The sequence below is a fragment of the Chrysochloris asiatica genome, unplaced genomic scaffold (genome assembly GCF_000296735.1).
Source record: "Chrysochloris asiatica unplaced genomic scaffold, ChrAsi1.0 scaffold00147, whole genome shotgun sequence".
NCBI classification, from domain to species: Eukaryota; Metazoa; Chordata; class Mammalia; order Afrosoricida; family Chrysochloridae; genus Chrysochloris; species Chrysochloris asiatica.
Genome location: NW_006408665.1, coordinates 1395154 through 1419769, shown reverse-complemented (window position 1 = coordinate 1419769; position 24616 = coordinate 1395154). Strand labels below are relative to the sequence as shown.

The following is a 24616-nucleotide window of genomic DNA, read 5'->3' as shown; positions in this document are numbered from 1 at the left end:
GCAAGGTCTTTCTCCCCTGGAGCGACTGGGTGGGTCTGAACTGCCAACGCACCTTAGCAGCCTAGTGTTCAATCCTTCGATCACAGGGCTCCTGAGTGTCCCACAGAGGATCTTTTAGTGGAATGTTTTGAAACCAATTAGTCAATGCAAAGATAAGCCAAAAGAAACAAACAAACAAATTGTTGAATGCTATGGCATCGCTTAATAAAAAAAAAAAAAGATGATCAAGTAGTGATATTCATAATTAACACATGCATGAGCCTGAGAAATTAAATCCTTTACCATATATTTTAGAGTGTTTTGTCAGATACGAGATGTTGTTAAGTGTTTCTGTCAGTCAGTCACTCATCTTCCTATATACTCATTTTCACTTCAAACAAGAAAACAATCTCTCACCCTCCAGATTTTCAGTGCAAAGTACAACAGAGCATTCATAGTAGGAAGTTATTATTACAATGTTATTTTAAAAAGGCTTATTTATTTGTCCAAATGTCCAAAATGTCTAAATCATCAAAAGATATCTATATCATAAGAATGATCAACCTCAATCGCTTCCTCTGAATCCAACTTTCTTTCTCCATGTCCTTCCTGTGACTCATCGAGAGAGGCCAGAGCCTCGTTTGTATCACTTGCAAATGTTTCTCGTGATGTATCATCATCTTCTTGAAAATTTAGACTTTTAATAGCTTGTTTCATCTTTTTTCCCAACACTTGTGTTCTCCTCTTCCTAGCAGCTTTTTTATTTTCATATTCCTTTTGGTTTTCAATGTAGAAAATGTCCTATAATAAATGAGCAACTTTAATAAATAAATACCACTTATTAAAAATATATTACAACTCCCCCCCCCCAAAAAAAAAAAAAGCTAAAGAGGATATAGAGAAACTCTGTTAACTGATGGTATGTGGAGGGGATTATAATCAATGTAATGAAACAAGGTATATGAATGTTTGAATGTGAAACCGATGATGTGCCCTGAAAACTTTCACTCAATCCACAATAAAAACAAACAAAAAAATATTACAAGGCAAGATCTTTACATTCTTTATCACCATTTCTCAAAACAACTAAGCAAATATGATTAGGTTCATTTTACAAATGAGACACAGAGTCCAAGAGATGAACTGCAAATGAAGAAGGCACAAGGTTTACTTGATATGACACAATGACGAAAGTTCATTTAAGGCAGAGTATGTGAAGGGGATCAGTTGAAATTAAAGAGAGAGAAGCAGAGTGGAAGCCAAATTATAATGAATTTCAAAAGGCAGGAGTATTATCATTTTTACCTTAATTTGTTCCTCACTGATAGTAGGAGTGTTTTTCAGGAGATTCAGAAAAACTCCACCTGGTGTTCTTCTTCGACTACCATTCTACAAACAAGAAGGAATTAAAAAAAAAAAAATTAATCTGTATAGACTCTTCACATGTATGGTCACAACCACTTCTAGACAGAGAAATGGTTCAGACATTAGAACAGGCCTAAGGAGGTAGGCAAATAACAAATTTAAAGCTCAATTCTGATTTTGATCCTTATAAAATGGGTATCATGAGAAAATTATTAGTTTTGATTTCATCTACAAAATTAAGGTTTCTGAAAAAAGTGGTCTTGTATCTTTTTCAACTTTCAAATTCTGTGATCTGTAAAATCTACATAGTAACAAAGAGGCACTAGCAATCCAGCTCAAGTGATTAATATGAGTAATTGTTGTGCTGTGAGTTGGTTCCAACTCATAGAGACCCAGTATAGTGCTTCCAAGTAGCAGCTGGTGGGTTTGAACCAAGCTTGTGATTAACAGTCCAATGCTAATCCTACAGTGACACACCAGGACTTCGAACAGTATGAATAAATGACCCAATTTTCTGCTTCGCTCTACCATCTGATAAAAGAAAATCTACAAGATGTGAAAACATATCATAAAGTCCTCAATAACGAAAACTATACTTTTGAGCTAAAACTAGAATGACCAACGGAGCAGAACAGGAAATCCAGAAATTAGCCAACACATATGGGAATTTAATATAAAAACATTATTAAAAAGACTGAAGAGGTTCTTATATGAAATGACCGCCAAGATACAATAGAGTATACAAGATACAACAGAGTGTACACAGTATATTACGATTTGCATAAAAAAAGAAGGGGAGGTTTAGATGGCTGGAGGAGGGGGATAACTTTTTACAGCATACTCTTGATTCTTTCTGAATTATATGAATGTGTTAACTATTCAATTGAAATTTCAAAACCAGAAAAAAAAATCAGTGAATATACATTTTCCATTTATTTGAGATGGCAATGTGGGTTAATGTACCAGACTGCAAAGCCATTTGAAATGCAAGAATGGCGGTTTAAGCTTATGAGTCACTCCTCAGAAACCTTATACAGGGTCGCTATGGGTCAGAACCAACTCGAAGGCACTTAACAACAAACAAGCCATTGCAGAGAAAAGTAGCAAAATAAGATAGGCAAAAAAGAAAGAAGGAAACTCCCATAATCCCACTGGTTATAGGTTACATTTTGGCATACACAATTTTCCTTTTTGGAATCCTGGTATGGAACAGCAGGATAAGCACTGGACTATGAGGTCGGTTTGAACTGCAAGGTTGGCAGTTCAAACCCATCAGCCATTCCTTGTAAACCATATACAGGGTCACTATGAGTCAGAACCAACTTGATAGCACTTAACACTTTTCTTTTTATATATAATTCATTTTTTAAAAGCCTCTTTCTCCTGGCAGAAATGGGATTCTGATGTACAAACCAGTTTATAATAATTTTTTTTTTTTTAATCTGTACATGGAGACAGAGACGATGACATGGACAGATGGAGCAGCTAGGAACACTGGACTCAGGGAGGGAGAAGGGCTGTGTACTTGCGTCCGGGGAGCGGGCCTGTGTGATGTACCCTTTGGTTATTTGATGATGCAGTGAAGGGATTGTAATCATTGCAATGAAACGAAATACGACCGGATGAGTGTAAAGCTGATGTTCTCCCATGTAAACCTCACAACAAAAACTTCAAAGAAAAAACTCTGTTACATACCATTTCATGTCAAATAGATGTCTGGGCCTCTTCATCTTTGGATATTGCTCTTTAAGCTGACCAAAAACCTTGGAAAGAAACTGTGACCATCACCCTAACACTTTCTTTTCTTGCTTCCTCCATTGAATCCATCAGGAAATCCTGTTGTTTCTATCTTCTACAAACATTCAGAAATCTGAACCCCTTTCACAGCCCCAGTGGTTAGAGCCACCATCTTCCTTTGCCTGGATCTGCACCAGCCTCCTGAAGTGGTTTTCTCCTGCTTCTACCCTTGATCCCAGTCTCCTCTCATCACAGCAGCCAGAATGAAATGCACTTCTGACGTGCACACAATCCCCCAAGCACTATTTCATTTAAAGCAAACATCCAACTCCAGAAAATGGCTAACAAAAACAAAATCCAATGAGTAGTGCTACACAATCAAAAGTTTCATCCGATGGCCTCTAGCCATCCTTTTAAAAAGATGCCTGGCACTGAAACAACTGACCTTTGCCACCCCACCCCTCACGGACACACAGGACAAGAGAGTCCTCACTAGACCTGGCCTCACATTACCTCTCTGAACATCCTCCCCTCCCGCCACACACACACACACACACACACACATACACACACTCTCTCTCTCAAGCACTGCTCCAGCCACACTGACCCCTGGTTCACACCAGACACCAGGCTAGGATCTAGTGTGAAGACTATAACCCTGCGTGCAATGGGCAGGGTTGCAGGTCGTTTTTCATTTCATATTTTGTTCATTATGGATTTTCTTACATTGATTCTGATTTTTTAACTATTGCATAAAAATGCTACTTATCTTAATTATTACATCTTGGGAACCTCTTTATAAGTTCCCTGAGGCAAGTGCCTCAGATCATCACTTCCCTCTCATCCAGCCCTACCATGCGTGGCTCACTTCAATAACAGCTTTTCCTTCTGTATGCTCTGCTATTCCTGCACTGCTCACTGCTTCACCTTCTTCAAGGCTTTGCTTCAGTCAGCACTTTCTCAATATACTCTAACCTGATCACTCCGGTTTAAGTACAATGACCTCCTCTCTCCTCTCTGTACCTCCACACCTGGATCAATTTTTGTTGTCTCAGAAGTTAACACCTTCTAAGGAATGACACCATAGCAGTGCATTTAACATGAGGTAAGTTATTTGCTGTCTTTATTGTTTATAGACACTAACCCTCCATCCCAAACAACAATGAAACCTCCCTTTTGTTAGATACTCACAGGCACTCCATAAAGAACTGTTCAAGGGGGAAAGAAAACTTATCAAAAGAGTGAATTTGGACTAATTTACAAGCAGTAGATTCATGCTGACTTACTGGAATATAAAGAGTCCTGGTATAGCACTGTGGGTGAATGTGCTGAACTATAAAGTTAACTTGAACCGCAAGGACGGCAGCTCAAATTCAGCAGCTGCCCTTCGGAAATTCTATACAGGGTTGTTATGGGTGAAAACCAAATGTGTCAATGGCACTTAACAACAAGAACTGGCATGTAAAGTTTTATTATTACTACATTAAATACCAATGGAGTCCGTGTGGGAGGTTTGACTTCACCTGAGGCACCTTGGAACAAAGGACTGAAGCTGCACTTCCACACAGATAACCCTGTGAGGCACAGTTCTACTTTGACACACATGAGATCACTGTGAGTCAGAAGTGACTTGACAGCAACTGGTTAGTGGTTAAAATATTGAAGAATCTATCATTTTGTGCTCAACAAAAGGACAATCAAAATACCTTAAGAGTGGCAGAAACAGGACATCACTGCATTCATGACTAATGTCATTTGTTTTGTTGGTACCATTTGCTTTGACTTCTGTAATTTACATATTCACTGACAGTTTCCTCAGTCAAGACTGTCAGTTCTAACTGGTTTCCTTCCTATTTCCACAGCATAAAAGTGATCTACTCCTAGTGTGGTGCTGTTGGACCCTGGACCTCAAGGTCAGGTCGAACAGCAAGGTGGGCAGTTAAAACTCACCAGCTACTCATCTGAAACCCTATACAGGGTCACTATGAGTGGGAACCTGGGCACTTATCAACAACTATTATTCAGATTAATGAGTAAGAAGGAAACGGTTCAAAGTTCCTCCTCACCCTATAAATGTGCAATTAAATAAAATCTGCAAGACATGGGACAAACTGCTATTGCCTGTGGTCTGGCCCAAGCCAGACGAGTGTGTGTTTTGGCCATTCTAAGAATGTTGTTGTTCCTACATTGGAGTTAAACAGTGTTTCATAACTCCCCCCACCCCAACTTGCCTCCCCATTCCCAGAAGTCTTTATAGACATATTTTTTTTCCTATTCATCCCCATAATCCTTGAAATTTTAGTACTATAAATACAGCATAGTGGTTACGAATTGGGCTGCGAACCTTAAGGTCAGCAGTTCGAAACTACCAGCCGCTCCGCGGAAGAAAGATGAGACTTTCTGCTCCTGTAAAGATTTACAACCTCAAAAACACTGTATAGGGTCGCTATGGGTAGGAATCGACTCTACAGCACTTAACAACAACATATCTGCTTTTTAATAAGGTTTTGGTAGGCTCTCAGAATGCATACAATGAACCACAGTAGCACTTACATTCACAACTTGGCACTGTGATATGTGCTTTACAAGCATTATCTCATCCAAACCTTATTCAACACAGGATGATTCCTTATTTCACAGCTGAGGAAACAGAGGTTCCAAGAAGTTAAATAATTTAGACAAATCTTACAGCTAATGAGCCACAAAACCAGAACTCAATACCCATACTTGCAAAACCTGAATTTCCAAGGTCCCTCTCTAGGGTCTCCTGTGCTAAACATTTCTAAGTCTATCTAAGTAAGTCATATAAGAGGTATGTTGCTGACGCGTATTAACAGACTACAATTTATGTACATATGTTGTGGTTTAAGGATCCTGGAGTCAGTTCCAGTTCAGTGACCTTGTATCAGGTTTCCAAGGAAGCACCAACCTTGCACTTAGCAGTCCAGGGCTTATCCTACAACACCACATCAGGACTCCTATCTAGGAAAAGTAGTAACTTTTTAAACCCAGTATACAGAAGTTTTCTTTATTGTTGATGAAGATTTTGATAGCATCCAAGCTAAACAAAATGGAGTCAGTTTAGTCATTAGGTCTCAAAAGGTGGTGGTGGTTATGTGCTGTGGAGTCCCTTCTGACTCACAGCAATGCCGTACAGGGTTTCCAAGGCTGTAAATCTTTACAGGAGCAGAAAGCCCCATCTTTCTCCCGTGGAACAGCTGGTAGTTTTGAACTGCTGACCTTGCGGTTTGCAGCCCGATTCGTAATCACTACGCTACCAAAGCTCCTTGAGGACCCTGCAAATGAGGAAGTTTAAAAATTAGCTGAAATGACCATATAGTCCTGGAAGAAGAAACAGGACAAGGAGAATAGGTCATGCTTAAAGCCCATGTTTGAGGAAGTTTGTTGATTTGTTTCTTTTTCCCTAAAGATAGAATGCTTAAGTAAGTTTATTGCCTTCTTTTTCCAAAGAATGCTATCTTGATGTTAAAATAGATTAAGTACACATCAATTGTAACTTACCCTATATAATGTGCCTGCTCTTTGTGTAGGACAGGACAGTCTTGAGAGATTATCCTCCCTGTCCTCCAAACTGCTGGCTTTCTGGTAATAAAGCTTGGATTGGATCTCTCCATCTCTGTGGTTACTACATTGACAGATGGCAAACCCTCATTTCGGTTTTGCAACATTCTCAACAATTTGAATCTGAAACATTCTAATAATTTATGATAAAGAGATTCAACAATCCGAGGCAAGTTTCTTTTGTGGGGAAAAAAAATAAAAATCACAAGATAAACATGAAACCAGAAGCAAAGAAGCAGTTAGACTTACCATTACAAAAAGGCCGCCATTTTGTTCAACTTCAGCAGTTTCCATCAGAAGCTCAATTGCCTTTTTGTTCCCAATTATCCTTACTACTCGGGCGATCAGATCTTTCTTTGGTTCTTGTAACCTGATATGGGACAAACAACGTAATAATAACTTCTTTATTTGCTAAATAACGTGGAACATCAAAATCCTACTCTAATAACATGTGCTTTTCTAAGTCTTCAGTATGTCAAAATAAAAGTGCACAAATTGTCAAATTATCAGAAGCCTAGATAAAAGACATAGTGTATATATAACTGCTTTTTAATATGATTTTTAGAATACATAAAATGAACCACAGCAGCACAACGTAATAGCAAACACATGATTGCGCCAAAAAGGTAGCTCTCCCAACTCCAGAGATGTCTGGAGCTTGAAAATAAGATATAGGATCTTTCCCTCATAAGCTTCCTGCATCAGAATAAAAACCTTAATTAACTACAATATACTGATGGTTTACTATGGGGTAAAAACAATTCTAAGAGACTATATGCACTATTTCATTTAATTCTTTTACAGTCTTTGTTGTTGTTGTTAAGTGCCATCAAGTCTGTTGTGACTCACATCGATTCTGTAGAGGGTTTCCAAGGAGAAGCTGATGTATTTGAAACTCTGACCATGCAGTTCAAATTGTCCTTATGGTCCAGTACTTATTCTACAATGCCACATCAGGACTCCTTATGAGGTAGTAAACACAGGAAGCCTAAATTATAACTCTTCTAATGCCATGAAGGAGAATTAACAGTGGAGAAGTATTATCAGTCCCCTAACTAGACTTTGGAGTCCTGGTCTGGCGCTGTGGGTTAATGCGCCAGACTGCAAAGCCGTTTGAACTGCAAGGTTGGCTGTTCAAGCTCACCAGTCACTCCCTGGAAACCCTATACAGGGTCGCTATGGGTCGGAACTGACTCGATGGCACTTTAACAACAACAACTAGACTTTGGAGTCCTGGTGTAGCACTGTGGGATAAGGCACTGGACAGCTGGGTCAGCTGTTCAAACTTACCAGTTGCTCCTTGGAAACCCTATATAGGGTACTACAACAACTAGACTTTGTATCTTCTCAACAAAAGGCAGTATATTATTGTGGAGCGATCACTAGATTAGGACAAAGGGGCCAGAATTCAGCCCGAGGTCTGACCTGAATTAAATCTGTGACCTTGGGCAAGCCACATAACTAGTAGTCCTTGGTCTCCTTATTTGTAAAGCTAAGGCTTTGGTTTACAAAAACTCTTTAAGTTCCTTTCCAGCACTCAAATTCCAAACTCTCTCAGTATTTTTAAAAAGCTATCTCCTCCAGGACTGTCGGAGGAGATAGCTTTGCCTGGAAAGGAAACACCTGTTTTTCTACCAGCCACATTACTCTTAAACCATTATCTACTTGCAAATCTGTGATACTATTTATTAGTAACTTAAAGCTAACAAAAACTTTCATAGTTAAACCTGAGTTTGTTATAATACATGATTCATAAATTTTCCATATACTAATCAATTCTACTATTAGGTATTTGCCCAGGAGAATAGAAACAATGAGGGATCTTCAAGAAAGTGCATGGGCAAATTCCGTTATCTTTTAATACCATATTTTCCTTCTTTCTGCCATTTGTTATTAAATTTAAAAAGCTTCATGTTATTTTTAAAATAAGCTTCATTATTTTTCATTTAGCTTTCTGACACTATGCTAATGTCTTCAACACTTTCACAACAATTTTCTGCTCCTCCTATCAGGGATTTAGCACATGTTTGTTTGGTCTTGAACAACCTCATGAGAACTTTAGGTCTCATAACATGGACCCTCAAATGGGCACACACTGCATGTAAATTTTGGTGCTGTACCAACCTTGGTATAAAGGTAAACAATTCTGTTAGCAGCGATTTGGGACAGCCTAGTTTTGTTAAAGGATACATATTTTAAGACAGTATATGATGGTAGGTCAGATGTTAGATCATTATAAATGTCTCTATACACAGCATGCCCAGAATAGGAAAAAGCATAATTCCATTTTTTCATGAACTTTTTGAAGCCTTTTTGAACATGTCCAAAGATCTGTATATGAAAGTTTACAACAGCAATATTCATAATAGTCAGAAAGTGTTAAGGCCCACCTGTTGAACATACATATATACACTTCTTAAAAATATATAAAATATGGTGTATTCAAACAATGGAACATGATTCAGCAATCAAACAAAACAACCTACTGATTTCTGCAACAGAATGGAAGCACCTCAAAAACAGTATGTAAAGTTGGAGGAGCCAGATTCAACAGACCACACATGGGATGACCCCACATGAAATGTCCAACAAAGCAATAAACAGAGAAAGTTGATTAGTGGTTGCCTAGAGCAGGCCCTGGTGTGGCCCTTTAGGATAAGCTCTTGACTGCAAGGTTGGTTTGAACCGCAGGGTTGGTGGCTTGAACTCACAAGCCACTTCTTGGAAATCCTATACAGGGTTGCTGTGGGTCAGACAATAACAGGGCAGGAAACAGGAATTTAAACTAACTGAAAATAGAACCAAGGAATCTTATTGGAGAGATTGAAATGTTTTAAAACTGATTTACAATAATGCTTGTGTAATTCAGTAAATTTAAATGAAAAAACAATGAATTATTTACAAGGTAGTCCCAGATTTACAACACATTCAAGTTATGACAATTGGTATTTACAACTGTCACTTTTTTTTGTGAACGTCTTATATAGCTGTATAAATTTAGCTTTCTAAAACGAAATCAGGAGCCTTTTTGTTACTTGAAAACACAGACCCAAATACAGATGTCTTTGCTAAAGCTGATAGCAGAGCCAGGAAGCTGTGAGATGTCACCTCAAACGTGAAGAATAAAAGAAAAGGGCTACAATGACAACTCATTAATTTTTTGATTAGACACATCACCCCAATACCTAGGAATAATCTAAACGGTCCAGAACCTTCCACAAGTGGAGTTATTATAACAACTGACAAGATGCTAACATTATCCAACTCTTCATTTATTGGAATAAAATTTTGTGCATATTTTAACATGCATGCACATGTGTGTATTATACATGTAAATCTATAATGTAATGTTTCTACTCCCAAAGGCAAATAGATTGAATTTGTATTTGACTATGTCAGAAGTAACTTATGATAGAGTTGTTGGGATGGAACAGTCTTAAGTCAGAGACTACTTGTAGTTAAAATGGGTGAATTTTGTTCCATATTAAATCATTGTTGTTAAGTGGTCAAGTTGGTTCCGATTCATAGCAACCCTGTATGAGGTTCCCAAGGAGCAGTTGGTAAGCCTGAACTGCCAACCTTGCAGTTAGCAGCCCAGTACTTATTGTACGTCACACCAGGACTCCATGTAAAATATATTCCAATAAGGTTGTTTTCTAGAAGTTGCCAATGCTTGAAACACTAAATACAACAAAACCCAAATGATTTAAAAAGATATGACTTAACCAAAGTTCTATGGCATTAAACAGAAAGATTTGCTAAAAAGTTCATCTTTTCATGCTATCATGTCTGTTCTACATTAAATAAAATGCAAATGTATTTGAATAATAAAGGAAGCCCAGAGTTCATTCCTTAAATAAAGACTCAAGAAAGACCTTTACTAGTGTATTTTGGAGTCTATTCTACTTTCTGTGGACTCCTGGTTTGGCACTATAGGATCAGTACTGGACTGCAAATCACTAGTTTAGCAGTTCAAACCCACCAGCTGCTCCTCGGAAACCCTATACAGGATTGCTATGAGTTGGAGCTGACAAGACAGCACTTAATACCATTCTACTTCATGTAGATGTAGGGCATTTGGTCAAGTGATCGTTGGCAGGATAAATTTAAATGCTCACCTGAAAGAAATTTCATCAGCCACTTTCTCTTGAGAATCCTCCTCTGAGATCTCATATCGGCCTTTATAGTTCATTTCTAGTCTGGTCCCTAGTCTCTCTTTGACAGGTCGTTTCCTTTTGAGATGACCTTGCCCATTTTCCTCTTCCTTTGATTCCCTTTTTTTGTCACCATGCATATATTCATTTAGCTCTTTGTCTAATTCTTTCGTATGCTCTTCAGATTCCCTCTTAAGTTTCCTAGCAAGCAAATAATTGTAGGTCTCAGATTGTCTGCTTTTGTCAATAGTTCCCTCCATTCCCAAGATACCAAGTTCACTGGCCACTGCATCTTGACTCTGCTCTTGCAAGACAGCACCCCATATGTTGTTAATCTTCTTTCCTCCAGCAGCACTAGGTTTCTGGCTGCTCTGTCCAAACTGAAATGGCTCTGGTTTGGGAGGAGGATTAAAGCACTTCTGTCGCTTGCGCTTCCAAATAGAGTTGTCATCATCAGAATCAGAAAAACTGTCTTCGCTTGAATCCACATTTGTAACAGTTCGATAATGTGATACTGGTGCACATGCTGCCGTTGTATTCTGGAAGGGTCTCGCTGCAATGTCTCCACCTAGAACTTTCTGTAAATGAAAGAAAATACAAACAATTCCACAAACTACAGCTCTATTATGCTATGAATAAGTAAATGAAATTATATAGGAACTGGAATTTCAAAGCAGTACTAATCTTCAAAACATCATTGGGACCAATCTAATTCTTACTTTTTAAAGTTCCCCAAGGAATTTTCCAATTTTAAAGCCGCAAATTCTTATTTCCACAGCAAATGCAGTACTTAGGCTTAAAATGAGTTCATTTTGGTTCGATCTCCTACTGAGAACTTGCCTTCCCATCCCAGATACACTGAATAAGAATCTACAGTTAAGACGATTGGAAGCCCTCTGTTACTAGTTCTCCTTGCTCCACCAAATGGGTCAAGACTGACCCATCTTCAAACACTCATAATAATGGCAGTAGTTTTTTGCGTGCTCCAATGAATCTTTAGTGGTGTACAGATGGGGAAACTAAGGCAGCAAGGCTAAACAACTTCCTGCAGGCCACTCAATACAGGCGCCAGAGTTGTAACATGGGCAGCCTGTACAGCAACCAAAACAAACCTCTCATCTTAAAAATGGAAAGCCAGCACAAAACCACAGTCTTCAATATGTGTTGCACTTCAATGTAAAGAAAACAAAAATCCTCACCACTGGCCAATAAATAATATGATAAATGGGCTAAGATGTTCCTTATCCAAGCTATGGTAATTTCAACAGCCTAATGTTGTTGTTATGTGCCGTGAAGTCCGTTCGGACTCATAGCGACCCTGTACAGGGTTTCCGAGGCTGTGAATCTTCACTGGAGCAGAATGCCTCATCTTTCTCCCATGGAACAGCTGGTAGTTAAGAACTGCTGACCGTGAGATTAACAGCCCGATTTGTAACCACTACACTGCCAGAGCTCCTTCAACAGCCTAATATACACGTAAACATGGACAACAAACAATGAATAAGGAAAACCATAGAAGAATTTGATGCAATTGCGTTATGATGCTGGGAAAGAAATTTTTTTTTTTTTTAAGAATTTTAAAAGTACTTCGGACTGCCACAAAAACACACACTGTGTTAGAATGCTCCTTAGAAACAAGAATAGGGAGACTTCTCTCCCATACTTAGGACATACTATCAGGAGGGACCAGTCCCTGAAGGGCATCATGCGTGGTAAAGTGCAGGGTCAGTGAAAAAGAGGAAGACCCCCATTGAGATGGATTGGCACAGTGGCAGCAGCAATGGGCTGGAGCTTAAAAACGACTGTGAGGATGAGGCAGGCAGGGTAGGGTTTTTTGTTCTGTTGTGCTGAGGGTCACTAAGAGTCAGAACCAACTGGGCAGCACCTAACAAAAACAACACCACGGAAGTCCTCTGGGAATATGGAGTCCTGATGTGGCGCTGTGGTATAAACTCTGGGCTGCTCATTGTAAGTCGGCAGTTCAAACCCAGCAGAAACCCTATGCGAAGTCCCTATGAATAGGAACCAACTATTATCCATTGATGGCACTTATTAACAACAACGGAAGATCAGCTTTCTGAGCGAGGAATGAGCTTCATCTGTGTCTCAGTCTCATCTATTCAAGAGCAGACATTTGACGAAATGAGCGCCAGAGCCTCTTCCAACTAATGTTCCCAATCCAAATCCATAGTCAACTCGTAGCGACTCTATGGGGTAGATTATAACCGCTTCATAGCGTTTTCCAAAACTGCAATATTTAGCAGACTGCAAAGCCGTTTACACTGCAAAGTCGGCAGTTCAAGCTCACCAGCTGCTCCTCGGAAACCCTATACAGGGTCGCTATGCGTCGGAATCAACTCGACGGCGCTTTAACAACAGCACCATCTTTCTCCGAGCGAAGCTGGCGGGATCGAACATCCGGCCTTTCTGTTGGCAGCCGAGCACTGTTAACAATTGTCACCAGAGCTTTTCCTGACGTCCTCGATTTCGACATTTTCAGTAAAATCTGCCCTCCGGGGCCATCCTGAGGTGCTGGAGTAGGGAAGCCCATTAAGTTTATAAAAGGAAAAGCGGCATATGGGACGGCGGAGGAGGAACGATCACATGCTCGCTTCCAAGCGACTGCAAGGCCCGGGGGCCCCGCCTAGCCCAAAGCGGTCACCCTGCACCGTGCTGAGCAATGCGGGCTCCGCGCGCCCCGCGCACCTCGGAAGGCCACTCACCCTCACTGCCGCAGCCATCCCCGCCCAGCACTGCTCCTAGTAGCAAGGGCTCCGCGTTCCTGGACTAGGGGCGCCAGTCCGCCCCTCACCCTCACAGCAACCGAGACCCCTGCTCCCGGCCCAGAATCACACACATACCCTTCACACTCACCGGCATCTGCAGCAGCTTGTCACTGGGCGCGACAGTCATGTCGGAATCCGAATCAGAAAGCTGCCCGTCTTCCATTGCGCCAGCCTCGTGCGCCATTTTATCGTGGCGCGACTCGGCGTGCCGGGAAAGCACTTCCGGCGGGGCGGCGGAAGACCAGACCTGCGGCGGGCCCTCGGATGCCCCCGCGCGGGGATTCATTCCCGCGGGCTAAGCTAATTGACGTCCACCGCACCTCTTAGGTCAAGACTGACGGATACTGCATAATGCAAAAATGTGAATTGCTCTAGTTCAATGAGTCCCGCGTAACCCCGGCGGTTTGGAAAGTTGCCTTCTGAATTTTATTTTCATGCAAGCAATGTATAGAAGCTGTCTGGGTTTCCTCCTGTGGTTTCACAACCATCACCTGTATCTAGGCTGGCTTTCCAGCTCTGGTAGTGTAGTGGTTGCGAGTCGGGCTGCTAACCTCAAGGTCAGCAGTTCGAAACTAGCAGCAGTTCCGCAGGAGAAAGTTGAGGCTTTCTGCTCCGTTAAATGTAAAGATTTACAGCCTCGGAAACCCTGTACAGGGTCGCTGTGAGTCGGAACCGACTCCAAGGCATATAACCACCACTACCACAATTCCCCTCTCAGTACACTCTACATGTAATTAACAGGAGGTTTCAGATTGTACCGGAAGTCTCTGCTCAGATCTCATGGGGGTTTCCCTCCACACAATAGAGCCTTAGTTCCCTCAGCTGGAGTTGCTCAGGTAAACTTTCTTTCTTGGCTCAAGGCCTTTGAGGTAGTTACACCCTGTGCCTGACAACTTCATCCTGGATCCCCATTCTTTGCATAGGTTGTTCTATCACTTGATTCAGGTTTCTGATTAAATGCCACATTTTCTATAAGTCAGTCTTCAACCACCCTCACCAAAATAAGCTTTTCTACTGCTTCCACTTAACCCTTTATTTTCTTATTCATAATTTGAGAAAATCTCAAGCCGGTCCATCTTCTGGAATAAAGGACACATGAAATTGCTAGACCAGACATAGGTTGTTGATTCACACCTAGGGATATATTGTTGTTGTTGTTGTTGTTGTGGGTCAGCCGTGTGGCCCAACTGCCTGTGTCTATTGGGTTGGGTGCCCAATTTTGCATAATCGAATAAAGAAAACTCTATCTCACTCTTGCTAAAATGAGTACAGATTGGATTACTTGAGCGTTTGTTGGTATGGACAATGTTTCTCACAACAGGATTTCCAAGGCTGACAGAAAGCCTCATCTTTCTCCAGCATAACATCTAGTAGTTTTGAACTGCTGAACTTGAGTTTAGCAGCCCAACTTGTAACCAATATGCTACCAGAGCTCCTTAGGTGACTGAAAGCACCATGTCTTTCGTCAGGCTCACAATAATCCTCAAACTGATATCTTGGCTTTTTAACATTTTAGAGGTCTTTTGAAGATGTGCCTAATGCAATACATTGTTTGGTTTCTTGACTGCTACTCCCATGAATGTTGCAAATGAAGTCTTTGACCGTTTCAATCTTTTCTCCATTTATCATGATGCTATTATAGGAGTCCTGGTGTGGTGCTATAACATAAGCATTGGAATTCTAGCCACAAGGTTAGTGGTACAAACCCACTAGCCACTCCTTGGAAACCCTATACAGGGTCGATATGATGCTGTGGAGTAATGCATTGGGCACAAGGTTGGTTTGAACCGCAACGTCTGGCGGTTCAAACTCACCAGCTGGTCCTCGGAAACCCTACACAGGGTTGCTATGGGTCAGAACTGCCTTGACAACACTTAACTACAAAAACATTTTTTGGTCCAGGATTTTTGTTTTCTTGACATTCGGGTGCAACCCTTACCAAAGGCTGTGGTCTTTGATCTTCATGAGTATTTTAAGTCTTCTTCGCTTTCAGCAAGTAAGGTTATATCTTCTGTGTATTGCAGGTTGCTAGAGTCTTTCTCCAATCCTGATGCCCCACCCTTCTTCACATCATCCAGTTTCTCAGATTGTTTGTTTAGCTTGGTGGTTGGTGGTGGCTGTGTGCCACTGAGTTGCTTTCTACTCATAGTAACCCTGTGCAGGGTTTCTGAGCCTGTAAATCTTTCTCCTGTGGAGATTGAAACTACTTACCTTGAAGTTAACAGTCCAGCTTGTAATTCATTTTGCCACCAGGGGTCCTTATTTGTTCAGGATGCAGGTTTAATAAGTATGGTGAAAGGATACACTCTGATGCTTACCTTTCCTGATTCAGTATCCCTTTGTTTTATTTGAATGACTGTGCTTGGTCTAAATACAAGTTCCTCATGAACACAATTAAGTGTTTCGGAATACCATTCTTCCCAATGTTTGTCATTATCTACACAGTCACAAACCTCTGCATAAACAAGAAACCACAAGTAAATATCTTTCTGGCTGCTTCTAGCCAAGATCCATCTGGCTTCAGCAGTGGAACAGTATCCCCAGCTCCACATCCTTTTCTGAATCCAACTTGAATTTCTGGCAGTTCCCAATTGATGTGCTGTTGCAAACCCTATACAGGGTCACTATGAGTCAGCATTAAGTCGATGACAGTGGATTTGGTTTTTTTGTTTATCTATTCTTCAAGAGGAGTCCTGGTGTGACACTGTGGGTTTATGTGCTGGACTGTAAAGTCAGTTTGAATTGCAATGTCGGCGCTTCAAGTTCACCAGCTGCTCCTTGGAAACCCTATACAGGATCGCTATGGGTCAGAACCAATTCAACAACCTTCTTCAAGAATATCTGATCAAGCACTCAGCTGTTAATCAAGCAATAGGCAGTTCAAACCCATTAGCCACTCATCAAGTCTGACAAATGCAGACATCTGTGTAAGGCAAACTCCTATCAGTACACAAGACATTACTATCAGATCCGAAAATTCCCTCAGGACCCTTCCCAGTAAATTCTCACCAGTCCCTAACTGTAGAATAGTTTATACTGTTGTAGAATGCCATATAAATGGAATTAAACACTGTTATACAACTTCTTTCACTCAGCATAATGCTTTTAAGATTAATATTCAAATGTGTAATGCTGACATTGTACATTATGTGAATGTACAACATGATGGAATATCACTCCATTCTCCCATTGCTGGACATCTGAGCTGTTTTCAGTTTTAGGCTATTATGGATAAGACTGCTTTTGTGTGTGTTTTGTGGACATTCTTGTGTCTTTTTGTGGATGTTTACTTTCACATCTGCTAGGTAAACACTTAAATGCCAGTTATTGCTTTATTGACTCAACTGTAAATTCATCTTTTTTGCCTGCTCTGTGAAAATGACTCTTAGTCTTTAGTTTCCCTTTGCCTTTTGGCACTGAAGATTTGAAGCAAGCATTCCACAGACAGACATTGCAGGAGAAAAGACTTTTTCTTCCTGATTCTTGTGCACACACACTTCCTGTAGCACAGATCCCCTAGTGTCTGGCCTCGGCAGTACACATGGCGGCCAGCAGAACCCTATGGTTACCAAATTTCCCAGCTCTCCTTTCCACTTGCCTTTGGGTGGTTTTATAGCAGAGTATCTCTGGTGAGACACCTCCCCGTTAACAATTTTCCCTGGCAGCCTAAAGGGTGGATTTACAACAAGATTCAAAAAAGCAGATTCCAAACCTGTTCCACTGTATGGTATTATAGTAGTTTGTCTACCACTCAAGGAGCCACAACCAGGCTTCTTTGTCATTTGTATGAAGTCCTGCTGTGGCACTATAGGATAACTGACCGCAAGGTCAGTTTGAACCTATACAAGGTCACCATGGGTTGGAACCAACTTGACAGCACTAAACAACACAACTACAACATTTTCTTGGATGAAGGATTTGTTCAATTTTTTTCTTACTGCTGAGCTGTAAGCAAGCATTCCTTATATATTTTGGTTCTCTATCATTCATCTATTTCTCCTAAAAACATTTTCTCCCTGCATGTGTACTGTATACTCTTAACAGTATTCTTTGAAGGGCAAATAATTTTTTTAATGTAATGAAGTTCAGTTTATCAATTTTTAAAATACATCATGTTTGTTCTGCCCTATCTAAGAAATCACTGATTTAGCCAATGGTTCTTTACTGGGAACCTTTGCTGGGGCCAACTACAGCGACCGACAATTAACTATACTCCGTGACCCGCATAGAGAGATTAAACCCGAGTAGGGTTTTACTGTACTTCTGAGAAATCTGTACCTGGACCAAGAGGCAGTTGTTCGAACAGAGCATGGGAACATTGAATGTTTTAAAATTGGGAAAGGTGTGCGACAGGGTTGTGTTCTTTCACCATTCTTGTTCAATATGTATGCTGAGCAAATAATACGAGAAGCTGGGTTCTATGAAGGAACACATGGAGTCAGGATTGGAGGAACTCATTAACAACCTGAGATATGCAGATGATACAACCTTGCTTGCTGAAAGTGAAGAGGACTTAAAATATTTACTGATGAAGATCAAAGAGCACAGCCTTATGTATGGATTACAACTCAATGTAAAGAAAACAAAAATCCTCACCACTGGACCAATAAACAGCATTCTTATCAATGGAGAATAAATTGAGGTTGTCAAGGACTTCATTCTTCTTGGATCAACTATCAACACTCGTGGAAGCAGCAGTCAAGAGATCAGACGACATATTGCATTAGGCAAATGTGCTGCACAGGAACTTTTTAAAGTATTGAAGAGCAGAGATGTCAGCTTGAGGACTAAGGTGAGCCTGACCCAAGCCATGGTATTTTCAATAACCTCATATGGATGCGAAAGCTGGACAGTGAATAAGGAAGATCGTAGAAGAATTGATGCCTTTGAGTTGTGGTGTTGGAGGAGAATACTGAAAGTGCCATGGACTGCCAAAAGAACCAATAGATCTGTTTTGGAAGAAGTGCAACCAGAGTGCAAGAGGCCAAGATGGCTAGGCTTCGTCTCTCATACTTTGGACACATTGTATGGAGAGAACAGTCGCTGGAGAAGGATGTCATGCTGGGTAAGATGGAGGGTCAGAGAAAAAGAGGAAGACCCCCAATGAGATGGATCAGCCAGGTGACATCATTGATGGCGTCAAGTGTGGCGGTGGTAGTGAGGTTAGCCCAGGATCGGACATTGTTTCGTTCTGCTGTGCATGGGGTCCCTATGAGTCGGTTCTGACTCGATGGCACCTGACAACAACAACAAGGGTTGACGGGAGATGAGAAATAAAAGAAAGACACAAGAGACAAGTGAAATAAGAAAAGTAGGGACTAGGTGGGATGCAGCACTGTGGCACAGACCAAGGCAGCGAGTTTATTATATACACAGCTCACGGGGAGGTGCTTGAGGGAGGGTAAGGAGTATAAGAACATCTTGTACTGAAGGTGCCAGCAGTAAGCGGAACTTTATCAGGAAAACTGTAACTTGTGGTAGCTAGCTGGAACAATGATTAGGGCGGCTAGAATGTTGGGCAGGCTGAGCCGAACAGAACCACACAGCAAAATACAAGGAAAGACCTTGCAAGTTACTGTCCCCTGAGGCAGCCCTGCAAGTTCCTCAGGGGTGGGGCTTGACTTGGAAGCAGCCCGAGTTTCTGGACCACAACTGTTCAGTTGCAATCCTTTGGTTAAACTACCCCCAAGTCAGGGACCTTTGGCTCAGCTGCTCCCAACAAACATTAGGCAATGTCTGGAGATATTCTTTATTTTTACAATTTGAGGGTACTATTGGTATCCAGTGGAGTCCTGGTGTGGTGCTGTGGGCTAGTGCTTCAGACTGCAAAGTCATTTGAACTGCAAGGTCGGCGGTTCAAGCTCACCAGCTGCTCCTTGGTAACCCTATACAGGGTTGCTATGGGTCGTAATCGACTCAACAACACTTAACAACAACAACAACAATTGGTATCCAGTGGGTAGAGACCAAGGGTACAATAGAATATTCCATAATGAGCAGAACAGCATACTTACACTCTACCCCCAACAAAAATATCTCCTATATTTTTCTCTAGAAATTTTGAGTCTATGGCCCATTTTGCTTATCTGCTGTGAGGTAAGGTTCAGTTTTTAACCAGTGAATGTTTAATTAAGGCGCCATTTGCAGGAAAGACCATCCTTCTTTTGACTGTTACAACTTGGGGATGATATTGGTACCTAGTGGGAAGAGGCTGGGGTAGAGCTAAACATCCTATGATGCTCATAACAGTGTAGCCCTTGCAATCCTCAACCTTGACACCATCATTAAAAGTTGACTATCTATGTCAACTTTCTGAGTCTTCTGATCCTTTGATTTTTGTGTGTATCTTTAGGCCAACATGACATTTTCATGATAACTGTAGATTTATAATAATTGCTATCATTGGTAATACAAGCTCTCCAACTGGATTCCATTTTTTTTCAAAATTGCTTTGGCTACTGTAGATCCTGTGCTTTTCTATATAAACTGTGGAGTCTATTTACCCACTCTGATATTTTGACTAGGATTGCATTTATTCTACAAATCAATTTGAACATGGGAGAGACTATCCTAGCCTGATGCTGTTAAATACTAGAATACTATAGTGACAATCAGCACCCCTCACCAGATTCCGGGCTCATTAAAACAACCAGATAGGTAGTTTGCCTACTTGGAGAGAATGCAGTGGTAGAGAATGGGAGTGTTGATTCCTTTGAAGACAGTTTTCTTTGTAAAATAATAAGCCAACATTCTGGTTATAGCATCATTTTTTTGTAAGCTTGATTAATGAGTCTGCCAGGAGCAATAGTGTCACTTACTAAAGTGTTGACAGATCAAGTTCTGAGTTTGCAAGAATGAAAATGAATCCTGGGTGTTGGTGACTGCAGCAATTTAATGCTGCCTTAGGGCAAGCAGGCCTGTTGGCCTCTTGGCAAGCTACCTTTGAAGAATGAAGAGCGCTAGCATTCATTGAGGATATCCTAGGTACAATTCATTTGTACCTATACAGTGAATCTAGATTCTGTGCTTTAATCAGCATCCCATGATGTCAGGAGGGACCAGTCACTGGAGAAGGATATCAGGTTTGGTAAGGTGGAGGGTCAGAGAGAAAGAGGAAGACCCCCAACAAGATGGATTGTCCAAGTGGCAGCATCGATGGACTTAAGCGTAGCAACAGTAGTGAGGTTGACCCAGGATCAGGCAGTGTTTAGTTCTGCTGTGCATAAGGTCACTATGGGTCGGTACCGACTCGATGGCACCTAACAACAACAACAACAACAATGATGCCTTTGACAAATCATTAGAAAAACAGAAGTGACCATGTTTAATACATTAATAGGGAGTACAGTGGCTCCATATGAGAAAACTGCATTGTGAACCACAAGGTCTGTGATTTGAGTTTGCCAGCTGCTCTGTAGGAGAAAAACGAGGCTTTCTGCTACCATAAAGATTTAAAGCCTCGGAAAACTTTTACAGGGACGCTAAGATTTGGAACCAACTCCGTGGCACTTAACAGCAACAACAATGCAGAATTGGTTTGAGGTGTTCTGAATTCAGACAGTGCATTTATTTTTATAGGGCTTTGCAGTCTTCAAATATGATCAACTCTATCTCTTCTTGCTCTGATCCATCAAAATTCATCATTTATGATATTGAAAATGTCCCTCCTTTTTCCTGATTGCCTGTTGGGCATGGCTAAGTAAAAAAGGCGGCAGAGAAATTCAGTTTTCATTGTGGGCAGTTGTTAGTGTTTACCTTTCCAGAACTGGTTTAGAGAGACAGGCCATGAACCCCTCTCCTTGACTTAGCAAAGAGAAAGAAACTGCTATTTCTTGAAGGCATTTTGCATTGTTCCTACTTAGTGCATTTGTAAAATGTATTTTCATTTTATTGATGTAAATGGAGATATAAGGAAAAGAATGGTCTTGGCACATGTGTACAGAAAACCTTGCCAGATGATAAAGGTGAGGACAGACCAATTAGAATGAATATTTGATTATTGCAATTAAGGAAATTAGTGTCTCAATATAAGGGTTTTTTTGTTGTTATGTGTTGTTGAGTCGGTTTTGACTCATAAAAACCCTGCATAGGGTTTCTAAGGAGCAGCTGGTAGGTTTGAACTACTGAACTTCTGGTTTGCAGTCCAGAGTTGATCCTATAGCGCCATACTAGGAGTCCAACATTAGGGGTGGTTGTTGTTGTTAAGTGACATCGAGTCGGTTCCAACCCACAGCGACCTCATGTAGAGTTTTCAAGGAGCAGCTGGTGAGATTGAACCTTGAAGTTCAAACAGCTTTTCAGTCTGGCGCATTAACCCACAGCACCACACGAGGAGTCCAATATGAGGGGTTGTTGTTGTTGTTGTTGTTAAGTGCTGTCGAGTCGGTTCCGACCCATAGCGACCCTGTACAGGGTTTCCGAGGGTGTAAATCTTTACGGGAGTAGAAAGCCTCATCTTTCTCCCGCGGAGCGGCTGGTAGTTTCGAATCGCTGACCTTAAGGTTCGCAGCCCGATTCGTAGCCACTACGCTACCAGAACTCCTTAATATGAGGGGTAGATGGAAGATAATAACTGAGCTGTGGATGTTGTTATTGTTGTTGTGTGTTGTTGAGTCAGTTCCAACTGGCAGTAGCCCATATAGGATTTCTGAGGCTGTAAATCTTTTTGGGAGCAGAAAACTTCATCTTTTTTCTAGGGAGTAGCTGGTGGATTCACACTGCTTGCAGATCATGTAGCTAGCAGCTCAATGTATAACCCACCACAAGGGTGGATAGAAACTACTGTGGATGATGGCTGACCCTGTGGTTAACAGCCCAATGCATCATCTACCAGAACTGTGGATAGTGACTACTGGAATAATTCTGGGCAGGATATATGTGCTTGGTACTGTATGATCATAGTTCTATTGTTCAACCATTCCTGTAAATTAAAGTACCTACACTATGCTGGCAACTGTGGACCAATGCAAAGACGAGTAAGAGATGGTCTTTGCCCTAAAAGGCTTGAGGTTCCAACCCATAGCAAACTTCTATAGGGTTTCTGAGGAGCAGCTAATGAGTTGGCGTAAATAAAGCATGAGTGTGAATGTAGCAATGGCAGGGAGGCTTTTTCAGGTGAAGGAATAGCAAATGCTAAATTATAGTGTGAGGAAAACACAGGCTGTGTATAAATATGAAATAACTTTGTCTGGCTGCAGTGTAGAAGGGCACAAGGCAAGTGGTGAGAAATCCACCTTGAGAAAGGTTGGCAGTCTGCTGTTGCTGTTGTTATGTGCCGTCGAGTCAGTTCCGATCCATAGTGACCCTGTATAGGGTTTCTGAGGAGTGGCTGGTGAGCTGGAACCACTGACCTTGAGGTTCAAACCAACTTTGCAGTCCAGCGCATTAATCCACAGTGCCACACCAGGACTCTGCTGTTGTTGTTTGTTGTTGTTGTGAAGTGCCGTTGAGTCAGTTCCGACACATAGTGATCCTGTGTAGGGTTTCCGAGGAGCAGCTGGTAAGCTTGAACTGCCAACCTTGCAGTTCAAATGGCTTTTCAGTCTGGCACATTAACACACCGCGCCACACCAGGACTCCTGCTGTTGCTGTTAGGTGCTGTGAATTCAGTTCTGACACATAGCGACCCTGTATAGGGTTTGAGGAGCAACTGTTGGGCTTGAACTGCTGACCTTGCAGTTAGCAGTCCAGTGCTTATTCTACTGTGCCACATCTCTGGGACACCTATTCATCAATTTAGCTTATTGGAGATTGTGTGTATACTTTTAACTCTCATCCAAATAATGCAGATTGATATATTAGAATTTCCCTTAAATATTGTTGTTCTTAGTGGCTTAGAGTTGAATCGACCCATAGTGACCTGTATAGGGTTTCTGAGGAGCAGCTGTTGAGCTTGAACTGCTGACCTTGCAATTCAAAAGGCTTTGCACTCTGGCGCATTAACCCACAGCGCCTCACCAGGGCTCCTCCCTTAAATATGATGTTGTTAAGTGCAGTGGAGTCGAGTTGATTCTGCCGTCTAGTTGAGTAGATTCTGATTCCAACTCATGGGACCCTGTATAGGGTTTCCAAGGACTGGCTCATGAGCTTGAACCACCAACCAACTACCGACCTGGCAGTCCAAATGTCTTTGCAGTCTGAAGCATTGGCCCCCAGCGCCCCACTAGGACTCCATTAGTATGGTAAATTCTATCCTGATTATGAAAGGTGGGAAGAATAGTGGTGGAGGATGAGAGGATATTTTATGTAGAAGAAATGGAGAATGAATGAAACTGGTTGATCAGAACTGTCTTTACAAGGTTAATGGTGGAGATCCAGTCCATTCTGAGGAAGAAAGACCCGAATGCTTTCCGAAGATTAAATAACAAAACTTATCCATTGCTTTTGAGGTGATTCTGACTTATATTGACTCTCTAGGACTTAGTTGACTCCTAGTGTGGTGCTATAGGATCAGCACTGGACTGTGAACCACAAGATTAACAGTTCAAACCCACCAGCTGCTCCTTGGGAACTTCATACAGGGTTGCTATGAGTCGAAATTGACTCCATGGCACTTACCAACATAGGACTTAGTAGAACTAGACCATAGGGTTTCCAAGGTCATAAATCTTTAGATAAGCCTACTGTCACATCTTTTACCCTCAGTGCAGCTGGTGGGTTCGAACTGCTGATTACAGTTCTACTCTGTTACATGAGTCTGAGTCTACTCAAAGCCACACAAATTAATATTTTCCATTAATTGTTGTTATTAATTGTCGTTGAGTTGGTTACAACCCATAGTAACTCTGTATAGGGTTTCCCAGTGTGGGAAACGTTGTCCATACTGACAAATGCTCAAGTAATCCAATCTGTGCTCAATTTAGCGAGAGTGAGGTTTTCTTTATTTGATTTAGGCAAAGGCAGACATGCCGCATGCCCACCACAAAGGGTTTTTATTCTTGTCTCCAAAAAGCCCCTCCTCCAGTTCCAAATCCCTATATACAATTCTATGTTGTTGTTGTTGTTAAGTGCCAT

General features: G+C 41.3%; 1 protein-coding gene across 1 annotated transcript; it reads right to left on the bottom strand.

Moving 5' to 3' along the window:
• Positions 1-397: 397 nt before the first annotated feature.
• Positions 398-13795, bottom strand: PHAX (phosphorylated adaptor for RNA export). Its single transcript, XM_006870675.1, has 5 exons — positions 13692-13795; positions 10782-11395; positions 6913-7033; positions 1285-1368; positions 398-780 (listed from the first exon to the last, which is right to left on the bottom strand). Exons 1-5 carry the CDS (start codon positions 13785-13787, stop codon positions 511-513), a joined length of 1185 nt encoding a protein of 394 aa, XP_006870737.1. The 5' UTR covers positions 13788-13795; the 3' UTR covers positions 398-510.
• Positions 13796-24616: the final 10821 nt, after the last annotated feature.